Here is a 20,610-nt window from a genome sequence, read left to right on the forward strand (position 1 = left end):
CTATTAGAAGCATAGAAACAATAACCCATTCTGGTATTTAAAAAAGTATGCATATGCCCAGAAAGTACATAGTTGCATACTTTTGCCATTGCATGATACATTCTTGTAGTTTCTCCGTACAAGTAGTTTGTGCAAAGTTCCCTTTCAAATTTGTCCAAAGCACATAGAACATGCCATGCTGTGTGTGGACCTTCATGTATTTCAGAATAGTTTTCTTTTGCTGTTGTTATTATTTTCTTTTTTGTTTTTTAGCTGTACGACGTCCTTCTGGGAAAAACTACAAACCTGTCATACAAACAAATATTACAGAATATGATTCTAATGTTTTTAAAATTAGCTCAGCTTTTACAATCTGCAGCAGTCATACTGATCCATATAACAGTGACAGGAAACATTTTTCTGCAAAATAATAACAGTCGCCTAAATGAGGCTATTAATACACAGTACTGAGGCGTTTAGTGTGGTTTTGCTACTTTTACAGCTCTTAAACAATTCCTTTCTTTTCAGTCCTTGTCATGTAATGGTAAATATAGTGTTTTGGTTATCACTATAGTCATTTTCAACAATTCTTGAGCCAGGAAGCATTGCAGAATGGTGAAGATATCCAGGCAGAGTTCATCAACATGCAGGAGACAGTCAAAATACATAACAGAATACCAATCTGCTCTATGATCTGTCTGGCTTACTTTATGAAAATGCCACTGCTACACATTTAGGTTTGGGCACCTGTATCAAAAAAAAACAACCTGTTTGATTAGGTTTAGGTAATGAAACTATGTGGTTTAGTTGAGGTTATAAAAAATTATATGGTTAGGGTCAGGCATATAAACTACATGGTTAGGTTATGGTACAGTCACATTCAGGCAAAATAGTGGTTAGAGACTGAGACTGCACTATGACCACATTTTTGTGACTACTGCAGTGCAGCTCATTGTCTTTGAAATAATTGCTTTGACGCAGTAAGTTGCTGTTTTCAAAACAACTTTGGTGTCTTCAGATGCAGTAAAATGGCTATAAGATGGAATCAGTTTCCTCTCAGTGTGGCCTGTTTGTGATCGAATGGAGTCAAGTTGCTCATCAATTCAATCCAATTCAATCCATTTGTGATAATAAGCTAATAACTGATAAATCAGTGAAGACTGCAAGCTGTTGCCTTCTGATGCAAATCTGGGAATCTGTCTGTGTTTATAAATTAGCAATTATCCAAACCTTGGTTGAGAGTGACTGCTGTGAGTCTGACCTGAATCGTGATTTTTTGGAGACAGCTTGCCTCCCAAAAGTTGACCTATGCAATTGCCTTGTGATTGAAAGTGATCCCCAGAGGTTGAGAGTGTTGCATAGTCAACTTCTTCGTGAGAAGTTAGTCATAGTAACTAATAAAAACTGCATGGCTAGGTTTAGACAATATAGCCTACTTGGTTGGAGTTACACAATATCAAAATACTCTTACTGAAATACCATAAGTCAGGTCAGTTGTAAATAAAAAACAGGGCAGTCATTTGCGTTTTTGTGACTATTTTATGTGCCACAGGTTACAACTTCTTTAACATCAAATTCATTTCCAAGAAATAACATAAACAGCAGTTTTCATAGTTGCATCTTTTAATAGAATAGAATTAAACTCAGACCACAGTCCACATTAAACATTATATTTATAATTTTTTTTCTAAATTATGTTTTTGATGAATAGATCAAGCAACATCCATATTAAGCTTAATTAAATCTTATTAGTGTGTCCAGCTGGTTAAACAGAAATGCCTAAGGGTTTCTCCGGATATAAAAACACTAAGGAAAAATAAAAGTACAACCACTGAGCCATTTTGAAGTTGTGTTTTTGTGGATTACTATAGGAGGGTTAAGATCCTAAATAATATCAAACCTCAGTTTCATTTTTCAGTATGGAATTTAAAGAAAGATGTATATTTTTTTACCATTGTAAAAATGACTGCTGGCTTCTTTTATTTGTGCATTTGTGATATTTTCTCAAAAAAAAGAGAAAATATGCTGAAACATAAGGAGAACGAGTGAGAGACGATGTACACTTGTACTGCCCTACATCTCCTCGACAATCCCCAAGCCACACCCATATTCCCTCATCCACATTTTGATTGGTTGGGCTGCAGGCAACAGTCTGCACTCTGTCCCCTCTCCCACCGCCTTTTTCCTGCCTTCTTGCTCTCTCTCTCTCCCCCCGCGTGTCTGCTTTCCCCTCTCATCCATCCTCCCTCCCCCTCCAATTCCCCCCGCTCCATCTCCCTCTCCATGCAGCTTGCCAGTGAATGAGTCCAGTCAGACACAAGCTGTTTAACAGTGCAGTCTCTCTCTCTCTCCTTCTCTCACACATCTCTTTTACTCGCTCCCTCTCTCTCTCTGTCCTCTCCCGTCTCTGGAGCAGACAGTCAGTGGAGCATCGGCACGGCATCAGAGCGGCACAGGACTGACGGAGGAGGACGAAGTCGACAAATGCTGACAGAAAACAATTAAGAACATTTACGGCAGAACATCAATTGTAATACAGTTCAAAGCAGAGCAGAAGCAACAGATTGCCCTCACTTGTAATTGCTGCTACAACTGATGTTCTGGGCTTGGAAATGAAGCAGACTGGGAACAGCTCCTGGCATCTCGTGGTCAGTTTCTCTGTCTGAAAGAAATGCTTTCGCTCTGTACAAAGAGGAAGGAATTAACAGTGCTGAGCGACAGGAACCAAAAGCTTTGATTCAGTCGTAAAGCAACACGTTGCTGGGCGTCAGCATCACCTCCACCATCAGTATCTCCTCACATCCACATCTTCCTTTCTACACCGGGATCTAAAGAAGAAATTCGAGCTTTGAATGCACAAACAGGAGGATGTTAGACTGGCATGCAGAGTGCAGAGTTTAGGGAGTTTTGCTGTGAATCAAGGAGCAAGATCTCATTTTAACGGTGCAGGTGAGATCCGGTGCCGTCAGTAGGTCCACCTGACTCTCATTTTGACTTCTGACGACATGAGAGACATGAAAAGGACAATGCACATGAGGATCAACAAACCAGAAGCCAATAACTAGAGGAGAGATGACAGGAAAAGAAAGACCTAACCCTGGAGCACACGGTCACAGATAGATCCATAATTATTCTTTGAAACTATTTACCTGATCAAAAGTGAGCAACCTTGAAGTATATCTTTCAAGTTTTCAGATTTCTATGATGTTTTTGCACCAGGGGACATTAATTTCACGTACAGAGAAAGACGAACAGCAAAAACTTTCTGTCATGTCAACTTGTGCCACCACTCAGTGCAAGTAACTTTCTGCACCGATTCAAGTCGGTGTGAGCGCCTTGGGGCTCTCATTTGACTGTTCTTTTTGGAGTGAAGTGGATCTGCCGTGGGGGGCAGCTGACAACCATCCAAGACGCCGCGAGCCGTACTCCGCGTGAAAAATGCCCAGCCGCGCTTGGCCAAGCCGGCCGACCCGGGCCCGACCACGGGCCTCTACATGGAGAGGTCGCAGAGCCGCATCAGCCTGTCAGCGTCCTTTGAGGCCCTCGCTATCTACTTCCCCTGCATGAACTCCTTTGATGAGGATGATGGAGGTAAGTGGTAATGAAACACACACACATATGCGCAAACATGCACAGGACATCAACATGACTGATGGATTGATTCATAAAACACAGGCCTCCAAGATACGTTATCTGTGTTTGTTAGGCAGTGAGTTATGTAAAATCTGTCAGAACTTGAAGGACAATCTCCTTTCAGCATGGGTTCATTGATATAAAACCTAATAGGTAGTTTTTCCCCTTTTTTTTTAGTTTTTAATATTCAATATTTTATCAGTCATTTTTTATAGTGAAAGAAGGTCATTTAAAAATACCATACATTTAAGAGAGCAACTTCTTCAAGGGTGTCTAGCACCGCAACCACAAAGGCAGTAATATATTACTTTAATAGGACCTATTATTTGTCAATTTTTACTGAAACAAAGTGAACAGCAACTAAAAATAAAAGCAATCATGCTCTGAGACTGTCTGTCTTTATCTGCCCCACTAGAGGCGCTAAAGTTATAAATATGGATATGTCATGTCTGCAGAGACTCTTGTGGCTTTGGTTGTCATTGTCAGTTTAAGTATTCTGTCAGGTATGAGAGTAAGCTGGTATTAGTGTGTTGGATTTTTGGCAGAACTGTGGGTAGATAATGTGCATTTTCTACTATTCTAACACTTTTGAGAGCAGATATGTTAAATGCATAAAAAGAAGTGAAAATCTTTACCAGTGATATCTACATTACATCTCTGTATGTGTGTCTATGACTGAGTGTGGCTCTCAGGTATATCATGTGTTGCATATGTTTGTCTCTGCGCTGTATACCACATATACTGTACGTTCATGCCTCTGTGGTTTCATTGTCAGGTTCTCATTGTTCAGATTGTTATTGCAACTATGCAGAGGGAGAAAGACAGCAAAGCCTATGCACACTTATATCCACTTTCATTGATGAGATTGCTGGTAGGATAAAGTAATTCCTCAAACTGGATGCATTAGATGATGTAATGTATTTTGCTCCTGAACTGGTATTATTGCAAACTACATAACCTCTGATTCACTGTCGTATTAATCCTGCCTAGAAAACTGCATTACTAGTATCTTTTCTAGAGCCCAATTCATACCGGATTATTTGGTAGAGTATGCATGTTTTTCTGTTTCCTTTTGTTTGTTTGTTAAGTAACATTGGAGGACAATGAGCTTTGGTGGATAAACTGTGTTATGACTGTCTTTCCAAAGGAAACCACGCATCTTATCAAGGGTAACAACACATGTGGAAACGAATTGACATAAAGGGCAAAAGTGCTTTTAATTCATATAAAGATATCAATGTATATATTTATATATATACATAAATAAGTATACACAAAATCCTGGTAAATTGGGTTCACCAGGGTTTTTATTTGTGGTATAAAGAATGTAAATGGGGAACACAATGTTCCTGTATAAAAAACAAAAACAAAAATTATTACTGTAATTGAAAAAAAATTACACGATTACTTAAGATCTATGTCGTAACATAAAAACAACAGTGAGAAACAAACAATTCCTTACAATCAACTTGTTGTGGCTGTTTGATTGACTTGATTACCTTTATGAAATTATCTTTGTTTGGTTATAATGCATCTTTTTGGTGCAAATCATTCTTAAAACACACGAGATCAAAATTAAAACAAGTCTTAAATTATTTATGTCTTACTCTGTTTTGAAGACTTGGTCCATTTGTTAAAATATAACTCTTAAAAGCAATATAACTCCTTTTGGAGTTACATTTTATGACAAACTCTTATTGATGTTGTCCACACACATACAGAAGTGCTTTTTATTGTTTTTGCGGAAACCTACACATTGCAGAGATAGCCATAGATCCAAAAGCTGTTAGATCAAATAACAGGCTGGCCCATATACAGAGATATGTATAAAATCTTCATCATTAAGAACATTTTAACGGTGAATTTAAAAGCGTAAATGCTGCTTTTTTGTCACAGACATTTCTAAATCATACAGGAGAGGTAAAAGGCCCAATCGGCAGTAGTTTGCATTTTTCTTTTTTTAAACACAGTTGGAAGTATTGGAATAGCTGGAACATGACCCATTACTGGCTGAGACCACCTGTTATAATTATTTACATAGTAAATCATAGTCATTTTCAAACCAAGACATGCAGCAGCTGTGTCTAACCAAACCAGCGCTTAGAGGACTGTTTTTAGAAATATTGTGCACGTTGCTTACACCTGCTCAACAGCACACACACACACACACACACACACACACACACACACATTAGTGTGATCATCTCTGTTAACTTCACCTGGACCCACAACACCAACGCCCTGGAGCAGGACCAGCAGCGGCTTAACTTCCTCCGTGTGCTGAGGAAGAATAACCTGGACCGGAAGCTGCTACTGGCCTTCTTCCCCTCCTCAGTGGAGAGTGTGCTCTCCTGCTGCCTGGGTGTTTGGTACGCAGGGACCACAACTGAAAACAGGAAGGCTGCGCAGAGGGTAACTTACACCACCCAAAAAAATCATTGGCTGCCCTCTGCCACCTCATGAGGCCATAGCCAAATTCTCCTGTCACAGGAAAACCAGCGCCATCACAGGTGAACCCTTACACCCTGCCCACCACCCGTTTGACCAGCTGCCCTCTGGTCCCACAACTCCAGGATTTTGGCTTCAGTAGGTAGCTGTTAACAGAGAGGAAAGAAAAAAACAAACAAAAAACCCATTCCACGTTACTTGCTCGGTGCCAAGCAGCAGACAGGGTCTAACTGGTTAACCTGGTGCCAAAAATTTGAATAAAAGGAGTGAATATTAGTCTTTCCTTTCACCAGGTGGAAAATGAAACGAATGAAATGAACTCCAGTGGAGTGATGATGTCACTCTTTGAGTGCTTCTTGTATCTGGGTTTAAGTACTGTATGAGTTTTAAGTCAGTGGTTAATAAATAGAGACAGTTATATGCATTTTTATTCTGCAATACAAATCTCTCTCTCACACAGACAATTGCTTATGTGCAAAAATCAGTAGTGGGAAATCAATGCCTTCTAATAAATGTAGCCATTATTTCCACTTCTTTTTGCAAAAAAAAAATATCGTTGTAAGATTTACTTAAATAGTGAGGATAAATAAATGCGTTAAGCTCAAAGGTCCGCAAGGTGTGGCAGTGTTTGTATACTCTGTGTATGCTCTGTGTAGATTAAACCTTGCAGGTTTTTTTTGGGGGGGGACTCAGGTTGAATCCAAACTAATACTCAAGCAGTCATTTCATGGTGTAAGCACTGCACAGGAAAGCTCAGTCTCTTACCAGCACAAGCACGCTCTTCTGTGAGCACTCATGCATTGACAAATAGACGTATTCCCATGTCTAGACAAACAAATTTATATGTACAGACATTTGCGATCGTAGGTATGCATGTATGAACGTAGAGATACACAGGTAAGTCTCAAGACACATGCGCGCACACACAGGAACATGAAAGCAGTGTGTGAGGTAATCAGAGCGAAGCGACAGGCCGTGGTTTGTGGCTCTCCATCTAATTAAATGCTAATATGGCTGCTGATTGTGGCTGACTGCAGCTAAATAGAGGCCTGATTGCAGGTTAATTCTCTCTCTCCCCTTTTCTGTCTCATTGTCTCTCTCACACACTCTCTCAAGCCTTCACTCCCTCCCTGAGCCATTTTCACTCTGCAGTTTTGAAATCCTGTTTGCAGGTTAGCTCTGTCTTTCCACCTTAAATTGCCTTTTAATCGCTTGACTTCTTGTTTCCCTTCCCCTTCCTTTTTCCTCTTCCCTTGCTCTCTTTGTTTCATTTGTCCTCTCTCTCGCTTCATTTCAGTTCAATTCAAATATGCTTCTCTGACAGCACAGGAACGAGGGTACTGTTCTAACAACAATAAGAAAGAACAGGTGAAAAAGTAGAAGTAAGGCAAGACAGTAGCCCTATCTGCAAGGATACATCCCACTGCTGTGCTGGATTTAAATTTACTTTAAAAGAACTGCTAAAAGCAATTGAAGGATTTTAGAAGCCATCAAAACTACTTGTTTAGACGGTCAGATGAGGAGAAGAAATTGCTTGGCTTGAGTGTGTTTTATAGCTAAAACACTATGTTGTGGCTGAAATTTAGACAGTTACCTTTGGCTCCTCAGCGTATACCTGTATAGGCATGTAAACCTTTGCAGGTTACTAGTATGTGAGGGTTTATCTTGGAGATTTTATCTTTGATTTTCAGAATCTCATTTCACAACACATAGATCGTATTATGCTTAAACCTCCAGGCATCGTATTTTCTAATATACAGAATTTGGTTCGTGGAAGTATTTCTTAACACTTCTGCAAATTGACCTGTGTTCTGCTTGTTTGTTTGCTTAGCTTGGTCACTGACAGCACACTGCTGCCTTGTTTTGGAACAGTTTGTACTTTAACAGAGGACTGAAGCTGAACAGAAGTGAAACACCACATAAAAAAGCAATAGCAGTATATTTGCACTCTGTATTTGGTCAGTAATGTTTATCCTGTGTGTAATATTACAAATTGAATTTATCATATTGGGATTAGATTGAGCTCTGAATAAGTATTACATATGACAAATATAATATTTACCATTTACTGTCAAATAGAGGTGACAAAATATGGAAACCTCAAAATTACATCACATGATTAAGGTGAGAATCAGTGGGCAGCACCATGGCTTCATGCCAGGAAAGAGCACTGATGATGATGTTTGCTTTGAGAATGTTGACGGAGAAATATGCAGAAGGTCAGTTACACTGTGTATTTGTGAATCTACAAAAAGCATATGATATGGTACTAAGAGATGAAGAGTGGCATTTTACGAGGAAGTCAGGAATTGCAGATAAATATGTGAGGCTGTGGCAGGTCACGAGGACAGTGGTGAGGTGTGTAGTAGGAGTGACAGATGGGTCAGAGGAGGGAGGGGTGGGATTACATTTGGGACTGGCCCTGAGCATCTTCCTGTTTGCAGTGTTGATGGACAGGTTGATAAATGAGGTCAAGCAGGCATTTCTGTGGACTAGGATCACAGTGTGATCTGTAGTGAGAGTAGGGAGAAGGTGGAAGAGAGTCTGGAAAAGTGGAGGTATGCACTCAAGACAAGAGGAATAAAGCTGAATAAAGGCAAGATAGAATATGTGTGTGAGTGAGAGAGAGAGACAGGTGTAGCAGTGAAGCTGAAAGGAAAACAGGTAGTAAGGGTGACTGAGTTTAAATACCTGGAGTTCACCACCCAAACAAGAGAGGAGAAGAAGAGAGTGTAGTCAGGGTGAAGAGGGTAGAGATGAGTATCAGGAGTGATTTGTTTCAAAAGGATTGCAGCAGGAGTAAACGGGAAATTTACAAGATGGTAGTGAGACCTGCTATGACTTACAGTTTGGAGATGGTGGCACTAATAGAAAGATAGGAGGCACAGCTGGAGATTTTTCTTGGGGCTAATCAGAATGGACAGGATTAGAAATGAGCATATATTAGAAGGGCAAGTTGAGGGCAAGTTGGCTTGGACCTGTGCAGAGGAGGAATAGTGGATATATTGCACAAGGGATGTTGAATATGGAGCTGCCAGGCAGGAGAAGAGGACAACCACTGAGAAGGACATTTGGAGGGTTGGTGTGACAGAGGAGGATTCAGAGAGAAATGGAAGGTGTGAAGAGGTGAGATGAAGGCACGCTGTGCAAACCCCTAAAAGGAGCAGCTGAACAAACAGAAGACGGACATGTACGATATACTGTTAAAATGGTGATGTGATTATGCTTAAACATGGGGAAGGTTTAAGTACTGAGCTCAGGGTATGTACAATTAATCCCTGGATTCACACTTTTCTAAATGTTCTGTTTGAGGCAGTGTTTTTTTTTCTGCTCAGTCAGGAGAAAAACTGCTTTAAAAGAAAGTGGTCTGAACAGGACATGAGTTAAAGCACCTGCAGACTGGCAAACCAACTCATAAGGATTATTTTCAACTGCATAATAATAAGTCCCCTTTAAAATAAAACAGCCACCACATAATTGGGAAAACCAGAACAGTTGTAACTTGTAAAAAAAAGGGCGACTGATCCTTAATTGTAAGCCTTTTAATTTAACACATAAGTGGGAAACAAGCTTTGACTTATGTAAATAGATTTTATGTATTCCCTGATAGTTAGAAAACAAACAACAATAAATAAACTCATGCTTACAGTACATGCCCCAGCTGATGACACATGCATGTGTTATCTAGCAACTCAGGTGTCAGGTTTCACCATTTAGGTGACAGACTGACAGCTGAGATGATTCTCCAGGATTACGTTAATGTAAAATATGAAAGCCAGTCATCAGTGTATGCATTTTTTTCTCGTCATCTGTTTGAACTAAGGTCCAAGGGCTCAGTGAATCTCACAGTAATGGAGTTCATTCCAGAAGTAACTTTATGCCGTAAAGCACAAATGCCACTTTGTGCAATAGTCTGGTGGCCCGCTGATTTTCTTATTTTCTCCTTCTGGTTCTGACTTTACACACTTTGCTGCCGAATGTCCTCTTGTTGCACTCAGCTGTGCTTTTTAAATGAAAGTGAAGAGAGTGATAACATAGTGAGAAATGCTCCAATTCAGCAACGTGATTAATGAAAGCTTCTCAAAATGCATTGCTCCATTTTATTCTGAGCTGATTCCCCCTTCAGTGGATGCAGAAAGTAATTGTTGTGCCTCTTCTATGATATATTTTTTGTCAAATATTGCTACAAAACTGCACCTGAGCGTTTACCGTAAGTGGGATAAGTACTCGCATCACTGGAAAGTAAAGTAAAGGCATTCATAGCAGCACTCGATATTATTCCATAAAAAAACTGTTGCATGTAAAAAGCTAAAAAAAATAGATCCTAAAAAACTTGAATTGAAATGGAAAGTCTCATATCTTTACTTTATTGGATGAGTCATGTGTCTGAGCATCTATTTATTTATTTTTTAACAACTTTCCAACAAGCTTTCATTTGTGTCAGTTCTGAATATGATTTCATATAACACAACATCCTATCCATCAGCACGGTACAGGGTCTAAAACCCAGAGACGCACACCGGTGATGTGTGAAAGATACAGAGAAACACAATCAGTAAAAAAATCACTGTAATGTCCTTAAATTGTAAATAAAAAATATTATTCTTATTGTCAGTAAAATATTTAAATTACATTTGTAGATTCTTAGAAATCATCTGTTTAAAGTAAACATCATTTAAATATCCATAGCTGTGGCTGGTGTTTCTGAGCGATCTATTTTATATATTTGCTTTCTGTGCCATCAGCTTGTTTAATATAAAACAATACAAAAGATTTTCAGAGTTAGCCTCCATGTAAAGTTTGTCTAAAATTCAAAACGCCTTTTTTTTTTTTCAAAGTTGCCTCTTTTGAATAAGCCAGCGGATATCAGAGGACAAGATTTTTTGTCTTTGTTTATGAAGATAAACATAAAATTAGACACACAGACAATAGCCAGTAGTTTTAAGATTCTGGCATATTTAATCCGTTTGTTTTCCATGTGGACTGTTTATCTGTAGGCCACCAAAGCCTGGTCAGTACTGCTCAGACTACAAATGGACACCAGCTATTTTCTGGTACCAAAAGACTTGTCCTGCATATTCATCTACCTAAAACGCTGCATCCAGCTTTTGCAAACCAAAAATTTGTTAAACTGTAAAGTCTCACTGGCCATATGCTAAACACTTTATTGAACACACACACAGTCATACAATGTATCACTGAATCAGAAATTGGCACTTTGTCACTTTATCAGCAATAAGAGACGACGTATGAGTTACTATAGGTCACTAGTCTGGTGCTATTGCATGTTTTTCTTATTTTATAGTACATTGTGTGATATTGTATTGTATTCTCCCTTTCCCCAAGAACCTTTTTATCTTATTTTAAATTGCATGTTATTGTGTTCTCTACACTGTTGTGTTGTTCAGCCCCTGATTGATCCTGCAAATTTCATTGTAACAGCTCTGCTTGTAAAATTAACAGCTGCAAGTACTTTGAGTAGTGAATAAGACTAGGACAGCACTATATGAATGCAGCCATTTTCCACAGTCCAATACTAGATTTTTTTTGTCTGTCTGATTTAAAAAAAATGCTGTGCACAGAAAATACAGCCAGCAGAGACAAGTTCTCTTTTTCTTTGAATGCAGAATAAAAATTAAAACAATAATGTTTAAGTGTTTTAGGGAGAATACTTTTTTCCTCTCAGACTTGTTCTCGTTCATTCTAATCCCGCCATTAATCAGATAGAGGGAAAAAAAATCTCTAATAGAAACAGAAACAGAACAGGCACTCCTGGTGCTGCTGTACTCGGAGATTAATTGACTTTATATTTCATTGTGTGAGTGTGTGTGCTGCAGTAATTCTTTGCTTGTGGGAACAAAATGTTCTCATAAGGAGAAGGAAATTAGGAAAATCTTCCAAAGTGGTGATTTTATCCCTTAATTAGCTAATTTAGGATGAAATCTTTGGGTTATTCTGAAGATTAACAGCGGGATTACGTACAGGTTTACACTTGGATTGCTTTGTATATCTGTGAGGACACGTGTTAGTGAGCCTATTTAAAATATTTCAACTGCAAAATTGAGGTTTTCTATTGAAACATCAAAAGAGCTACCTTTTAGTTAAAGAAGTTAGAAATGAAAGTATTAAATGTGTGTGTGTGTGTGAAGTATGAACGTGCATCAGGTATTATGGCTTCATAAAACAGCTAGACGAGATGTCACTTCTAAAAGGAGGATCTGGGACATTAGCCTTCTGCAAATCAGGAGAGAGAGAGTGAGCAGAATGACATGAAGGGAAATTGAGAGGAAGGGAGTTGGGACTTATGTATGATGAGCATAAGTGGAGCGAGTAAAGAAAAGAAGCAGGATGAAGAAAATGACATGAAGAAAGAGGATATCAGTCAAACATCAGCTGGCGATAGATACGGAGGAATAGGACAAAAGTGGTAAAGGTGAAAAGAAGAGTATGAGGAGGGACGAAGAAGGTAAGACACAGTAGGTCTCCTTTTCCCTTCTTGCTTTAAAAAAAGTTCAATCTTTCATGCTCTCTTCCTTCTTGCATCTCTTGTTTTTTCTTTTCTTCCTTCCCCTGCTCCCCTTCATTGAATAACAACTCGTTTTCTTCTTCAATTCTGCTGTCAAGTCACACAGAGGCCAAGTGTATGAAGAGAAGGCAGTGAAGAGATTAAGGAAAAGAGCAAAATATTTCCAAGTCTGTGCAGTAGTGTTCTTTATGAAAATAACTGAAAGAAAGATGCCAAAGATATGAATTAGTAGCGAAAGAACTGAGGAGAAGGACGGGAAAAGCAGAGAGGTCTCTGGTGTGCTTCTAAGCTAGAGAGACGACCCAGAAAAGTCAAGAGTAAAAAAAATGGACTGCCAGGAAAGGAGGTCTATTCTATAGGGAGGGCGAGGAGGAGGAGGAGGGGCTGGAGGGAGGGAGGTAAAGGCTGCAGGTGTTCATTTGTTATACTGAGCAATATGGCAGCAGGGAGTGTGTTCTTAGGTGTGTTTTAGTCTGATGCAGGAACAGCGATAGAGGTTGTTGCTTTAACACAGTGTTTCTCTCCATGGGGTACAAAAGCACGTCAGCAGAGCCACATGGCAGGGGAAGGTTTGATGAATTTCTTACCCGGAGATTATAATGCAATATGACATCCTCTTTAACAAACCAGCAGCTCGTCTCTCTTTTCACACCAATGGGAATGAAAGAGCTGTGAGGAGACGAAGATCTAATGTTGGCAAATTCTCTGTGCCGAATGTCGCTCACTGCTTTGTGGAAGACAGTTTGAATTTCTCTCTGAAGCCTTATTCAGATTGAACACAAAGCAAAATGGCGTGGAAAATCAAGGAAATGGCAAGGTCCTTTTAGAGACAATTCTTACTGCTTGAAAGACATTAAGGAAATGCCTAAGAGTAATTATTTGGGCAGTAAAGGGGATCTCGGATCACCAGTTCAGTCTGATTTAAAAAAAAAAAAATGTTTTTAAATATTAAATAAAAAAGGAAAAGCTTTAAAAGGATGGTAAGTTTTTTCCTATAGCTCACACTAGCACTACTCAGCTTCACAACATTGTGGTTTCTTTATTTTTCAAAATCACGATCAGCATCTGAAGCACAAAACAAATGCAATTCTAATTGAAAATAAAAGAAAAAGCACACGCCTCCATCTTTACTATAATAACGAATAGCTATGCCACCCACCAGAACAGAGCCCTCTACTGTGCGTATGTGTTGCATTATTGGCTCTTACTGCGCAGGTCTGGGAAAGCGTCATCTTTGTTGTAAAAGATTCCATCTTAAGGATCCTTTGTGTGTCCTTCTTGCTTTCTTATGTTGTGTTGCTGGCAGTATTGTCTGGTTGTGTAGATCCAAACAGAAACCAACATCCATTCAAAAACCAACAAATTTTTTGTTTGTTTTTTTGTTTTAATGGACTCCAAAAAGACCTAACAGCACTCATATTCAATCCAAATATACCCCCCCAAATAATCCTGATCCACAAGGGAGTGAAGCTGTGTGACATAAGCACAAGCTCAGACCATGTGAAGTATTTGTTACGTGTGCAGATGCATAGTGTTGATACTGAATCTGCTAGCAGTGGCTTCACTGAAAATGTGTCCTGCTGCTACTAAGTTATCCACCTGCACAGTTCACCCTGTGTGAAAAATCTCACCCAAAATAAAAAATCTTTTAATTTAATTCACCCAGTGATTAAATTGCTCCTAAGTGTAATTGGAAACTTAGTTGTGTAGAAATGTAAAAGACAGTTTTGTCATATCAGTGCATCTGGCCAAGAGCAGCTCTGTATTTGCATGCATTCTGCGAATTGTAGCATAAAATGTAGTTTAAACAGCTGCCTGATTCCTCATTCAGCAGTATGTTAGGCAAATGTGATGTGAATGCAGCTGACCTTTAAAGCAGGCAGCAACTCATGAGGTTCTAATAAAACATGAGCGACTAGCTATCAGATATTGCGGCTTATATTTATTGCAAAAAGCATTCTCTTGGTGTAGCAGGCCTGCAAATGAATGGATTACTTGCTGACAGCGAGCTAGAACCATCTGGCACTCTGAAGCTTTCTTGTTTTCAGTGATACTAGATAATTGATGAAATAAATCGATTGCTATGCTGGACCCTATTGTAGAATTTGTGCTTTTCAGACACCATTTACACTGGCAACTAACTCGCTGGGGGTGCTTAAAATAACTGATCTCCTTTTAAATACCCCTTCAGATTTCAGACTGACGTAGTTCCAAATAGGGGGAGGACTCAGACACTAGGACGAGATGCAGAGATCAAAGCAAGGAGTAAAAATAACAAGAAAACCAAAGAATTAGGGAAAGGTAGAAAAAGAAAGGATGTAAGACGAGTACAGAAATGAAATGAAGGTCTGAATGATGCCTGACTGTCTTGACAGGCTGCATTGTGACAGCCTGAGAGCAGGAAGTCAAGTTGACGTGGGTTTCAAGTGGAGACAAAGCCAGACGAGACAGCCTCTCCGATTCCTCTCCAAACATACCGTTACATAATGAATGAGAGTGAGATTTCATTCTTAATGCCACAGCCTGTTAACAGCCGTGCTTTGTGTGGTAATGACAGGAAGCCACCGAGAGGCAATTTGAATGTGTTGATCCGACGAGCTTTGACAGCCACCTCCCATTGTCTCTCACGACAGGTTAAAATCACCACTTCCTGCTCAGGCTCCTTGTAAACTGCTGTGATTACTAGAACCTTTAATGAGTTAAATAGAAATATTAACTAAAAAAAAAAAATGCTTTTCCTACTTCTTATTTTCCCCCTTTGTCCAATTTGTTTTTGGACTCTTCTTCCTTTCTTTCTTCTCTTTCATCGTCATTTTTCATTGTCTTCCCTCACCTCTTTTCAGCCATCATTGCTTCTAATTTTCTGCTGTCTCCTTCACCTCCTGCTCTCACCTGTCATAATTTTCTCCCTGCTCCTTTTCCTCTTTTGTCACTCCTTTCTTCCTGTGCAGTGACCTGACTTTCCACCTCTCTGTTTTCTGACATTATGCCCATCTTCCGTGCTGTCAAAAACTAGCTATGAGTTATAGCAACTTGGATTTTATTTTTGTTGCTTGGTGAGATGTTGCAGACACCACAGTCCGTGCTTAGACCAATTCCGGGTCTAAATAAAAACTCTCACTCAAATAATTAAATCTATTGTAGAAAAAGAAAATGAATTATTGATTTATTTTAAAGCATCTTAGTAAGTGACTGGAAATCTTGATTTCCCATGCCTTTGTTTCTCTCCCTTACCCCTAACTGGTTACAGCAAAAAAAAAAGCCTGGTTTTGTCAGAGGTTTCTTCCTGTTAAAAGGGGGTTTTTCCTTTCCACTTTTGCCAAGTGCTTGCTTACTGATGCTTGGTGTCTTCTCTGTATTACTGTAGGGTGTTTACCTCACAATAAAGCACAATGACATGACTGTTGTTATGATTTGGCGATATATAAATAAAACTGAATTTGAATTCGAAACTGAATTAGTCCAACATCTGTATTTTGTTGTGTTTTCTTTGTTTGTCCTTTCTTAGCTCGGCTAAAGGGAACATAACACTGTAAAGCAAAGAACAATAAAACAGTAATGGCTACTAAAAAGGAGAGACAAAACTGCAAAAGTAAAAAAAAGGGTCCTGAAATCAGAATAAATTGGCAGTAATATGATTCAATGATTCAACAAAAGGAAAACAAAAACAAAAAGTACATTATTCTAGATATGATCTCAAATACAAGCACAACACTTCAGTTTCAAAACTTCAGTCTAAGCCAAGCTTGGCCCAGTTTCCAGGTAGAAGCTCTTGAGAAAAACAACCAGTTAAACAGCTTTGAACTACATCTGCATGGTGTGAACTCACTTCAAATTACTACCAAACAGAATCTGCACAGTAAAGAAGAATAAACGGTGAACTACAGGAGACTCAGAGGCAGGCTGCTCACATTATATCACAGCACTGCCCGAATGACATCAATGCTTCCCTTAAATTAGATGTCAGCAACAAGGTGAGCTGATTGGTGAGCTGGACGGGTCGCCTTTCCAATCAGGGTCGAATGAATCCTGGAAGCAGACTAATTGGCACTTGGGTCCAATCATGGTTCAAGGACTGCACAGCAGGATCTACATATCATGAAAACACGGAAGAGGTTAAGCAGATGGGGGGGCACTGGTCAGGGCCATAACATTTGGCAAATGTTCTTATTTGAGTGCTAGATGAGATTTATCGCCACTCTCGTATCTGTTAAGTTTAAATTAAGACTACAGCTAGCAGCACACCCACCCCACCTCCCCTCCTCATGACCTCCCCCTTCTGATGCTTTAATTTGTGAGCACTTAAGAGAAAATATATCACAGCCACCGATTTCATTTAGTTTTACTCTAATTACTCTAATTTCTTAAACTTAAAATGCTCGCGAAAGAGCCCCTTTTCATTAAACCGCATGAAGATAAACACGTGCTCCACCTACTGATGTCTCAGAATTTTAGTAGTAACATTTACAATCCTTTTGTTTGGTATCATAATGCTAATAAAATCAAGCTACATAGCAAAAAGCTTAGAAAATTATCTGATGCTATTACTGGATCAACTAAGCTCAGATTATCCAACGCTTTTTGTCTCTGTTCCTGCAGAAGTGTTGCATCTACACTAAGTAATTGAATGTAAAGATGTTCACTGGCTCTAACTGAATTTTCTATGGAACATGTTTCTGTAATGAATATTAGGAGTTGCTGTAAAGATGTATTTAACATGCACTGAATCTAATATGATGTCCTCACATTGGGAGAGATTTTGTGAGTAGAAAATAGTCCATCACTGTATAAAGATATACTCATGGATATTTTCTCAGTAGTGTTCCAAATTCTGTTCACAGCTCTGGGGGTTTGTGGTCTCTTTTCATATAATTGAAAGCATTCATTTCAAAATTAATTAATTATATTTTAACATCTATTAATCGCCATTTACAATCCCCCGAGAATCAGTTTACCACCAAGAATTTTCTCTCCAACAGCACCTTAAGGACACGAAGACTTTTGTAGTGATATTACGTTAGTTTATCAGAACAAAAAGTATCCACTGTAACACAGATGTTAGGCTTTTTGTTTTATGATAACATGTCTCTTTCTATACATCCTTAATTACTGGGTCCTTTTTTATTTTTAGACAAACCAGTGGCGCACACAGTAGATTATCAATAATCCATTAAAAACAAGACAATTTGTCATCTGGCATTATGAAATTTTAAAACTGTAACAGCTGTTAGGACATCAGAGTGAGCTTGGATTAGCTGGTACAAGAAAATATACTTTGAAAATAAGTTTTGGGATCGTTACTACTTGTACAAAAGGAAATGTGCTTTTTTAGGTCAACTCTAAGTTATGATGTGTAAAATACTTTATAATATTCTGGAGAAGGTTTCCTTAAAAATGACCTCTAGTGTCCGTATAAAATAATTCCATTATAGATCTAACTCAACTTTGGACCATTTCTTTCTAATTTCATTCTCGTTGTTATACTTGATTCTTCAGAGTCCATTTTCAAAAGTCCTTGCTCAGGCATTTTCTTGCTTTTAAAAAAGTGCTTGTTGGAGCCTCTGCTTCCATTCTGGACCAGTTATTCCTCTTCACTGCCCTGCGGTTCTAATATAGACCTTGGCGGGAACAAATCACCATAGTGCCAGCTGTAATAGAGGTTAGAGGACTCTCTTGTGTGTATGTGAGAGTGAGTGCTTACACAAGGGCTTTTTGTGTGCACGTGTGAGTCCTTTATCAAAGAACTAGCCAAAATCATGTTAAATTTATTTCATTGAAAGGACCAACAAAATTGGTGCTCCTTAAAGTGATTTATTCTCCCTGCAGCAACACAAGAAAACTGTCCAGTCATCGCGTGTAAGTAGAAAAAGGGTTCTTGCACTGCCATTGATTTGATCAAGATCTTATCACTGATAATGTGCTGGATAGAAATGTTATACTGGTTCAGACACTAGTCTGATAAGATAATTCGACACCATATCTGACTTTATTATGCTTCCTTTTCAGATTTTAAAGGAACCTGTTTGATTACCTAAAACTAATCAATCTTTTAAACTTAAAAAGTTGTCTTTTCAACTTTTTACCTTAATGAGGACAGTATTTTTGGGTTTCTGCACATGTATTGTTCTGCATTGTACTGTACCTCAGGTCCAGTAACGTCTTTAGCACTGAACATCCACTTTTGTACCAATTAGCAAATGCTGGGATGCTAATACACTAAACTCCAATGGTACTTACTGCATGTTTTGCCTTATGGTAACTTTGCAAGTCAAAAATCTTTAAACTGCTAATCATTAGAATGTTAACAGTCAGAACATGTTGGGATGCTGATGTTAGCACGCAGCCACTAGTACAGTGGCTACAAGACTGCAAAGTTTTGCATGTAGTAAACTGCGAGATTTTTTTCTTTTTAATCCGTTAAAAAAATAAAAAAGTATCAGGTTAGAGTCAAAACAGATGTACTAGATAAAAAAACACTGATAGGACAAAGCATTTTTATAAAAAAAAAAACAATAAAAACCCCAAAACATAAATAGTTATAAATTTATTTGCCTGCAATTGAGTGAAATAAGTATTTGAATTCTGGCTCCAGTGGGCAAGAAGCCAGTCTGTGCCCACATGGCACACAGATTGCAATTAATCAGTCAATAAATTACAGATCCTCCTGATCCTCCTGAAGTCTTGGGTGGTAGAGCAGGCCACCTACTAATCAGAAGGTTGGTGGTTCGATACCTGTCTGCTCCAGTCTGCATGCCAAATATCCTTGGCAACCAAAACCAAAGTCAAATGCTGTCAGAAACAAAATTAAAGGCCATCAGCAAGGAGCTTAGTGAGACTGTGACAACTGTTGGTGTGATTATTTGGAAATGGAAGTACTATAAAATGACCATCAACTGCTCTTAGTCTGGAGCTCTATGCAAGATCTTGCCTCATGGGGTGAGGATGATCATGAGAAGGGTTGTGGATCAGCCCAAAACTACACAGGAGGAGCCTTGTTCGTGTGTAGTGCGTCACCATTGGTAACACACTACACCGGTAATGGCACCCAAGGTCCCCTGTGCTTGCAAGCATAGGGAACATGTACAGGCAAATGATACAGAGATGGTTTGGGATAAAGTTCTGTGGTCACATGAAATCAAAATCAAGCTCTTTGGCATTAACTCAACCAGCAGTGTGTGGATTAAGAGAAAACTATCTACCTCCACAGTCACACGTGGAGGTGGAAATATTATACTTTGAGGCTGTTTTCCCAGTAAGGGTACAGGTTGACCTCACTGCATTAAGGGGCCAATGGATAGGACTTGTTTTCATTCATAGGGCTTGTTTTGTAAAAACAACAGATCTGTAATTAAAAAAAGATATTTTTTGATAAACTCTCACCCTATCATAGCTGGCATAGGCTCCACCCCCAAGGACCCTGAACTGTAAAAGCAGACAAAACCGAACGGATACATTTTTTTTTACCACCATAGGGATTTCATAAAATAACAAACTCTGCCGTTCTTTGGATTTTACACTAAATTATGTAAATATTGAAAAAGCTCTAATGGTGATCAAACATGCTTTGCATTACATAAAATTTTAAAAAATAATTTTACATTTCTTTTCTATCATGTTAGTGGCTTATAAACATCCTTTCGCTGCTTTGTATCTTGCTTGTATCAAAGAGTAAAAAAAGAGTTAAGTATATGGGGTCTGTCAGACAACGAGGATAAATATAAGTTGTGTAATTCTCTGGAAAGCTGTTTATCACTTTGTTAAATTGCTTCAGCGGCAGAGTACTTACAGTATGGAGGAGCAGAAATAAGTCATCTTTCTTTTTTCTCCCTTTCATTATCACATTTCATCGATGCTGCCAACCCTTCATTTTATCTCTCTCTTTTCTGTCGCTCTCGATCCTGCCACTCAAACTCTGTCTTGTTCTTTTTAATTTGGGCTTCTTCTCTTTTGTAACTTGCCATCTTGACAGATATTTTTCTTCTTCCAAGAGGCCCGGCCTCTTTGCATTATTTTTTCTTCCTGTC

The 20,610-nt window shown here is 38.8% G+C and overlaps 1 protein-coding gene across 2 annotated transcripts in view; it reads left to right on the top strand.

Annotated features, from left to right (window-relative positions):
* Positions 1–3,423: 3,423 nt before the first annotated feature.
* Positions 3,424–20,610, top strand: part of rims4 (regulating synaptic membrane exocytosis 4) — a 45,674-nt gene continuing 28,487 nt past the window's right edge. The window contains exon 1 of one of the 2 annotated variants that reach the window (XM_031730814.2): positions 3,424–3,570. In XM_031730814.2, coding sequence (XP_031586674.1) covers positions 3,474–3,570 — 97 coding nt within the window. In that variant the 5' untranslated portion in view covers positions 3,424–3,473. Of the gene's footprint in view, positions 3,571–12,443; positions 12,527–20,610 lie in introns of those variants that run through there. The other variant, XM_031730815.2, reaches the window with a different exon arrangement.

The sequence above is a fragment of the Oreochromis aureus genome, linkage group 5, assembly GCF_013358895.1.
Source record: "Oreochromis aureus strain Israel breed Guangdong linkage group 5, ZZ_aureus, whole genome shotgun sequence".
NCBI lineage: Eukaryota > Metazoa > Chordata > Actinopteri > Cichliformes > Cichlidae > Oreochromis > Oreochromis aureus.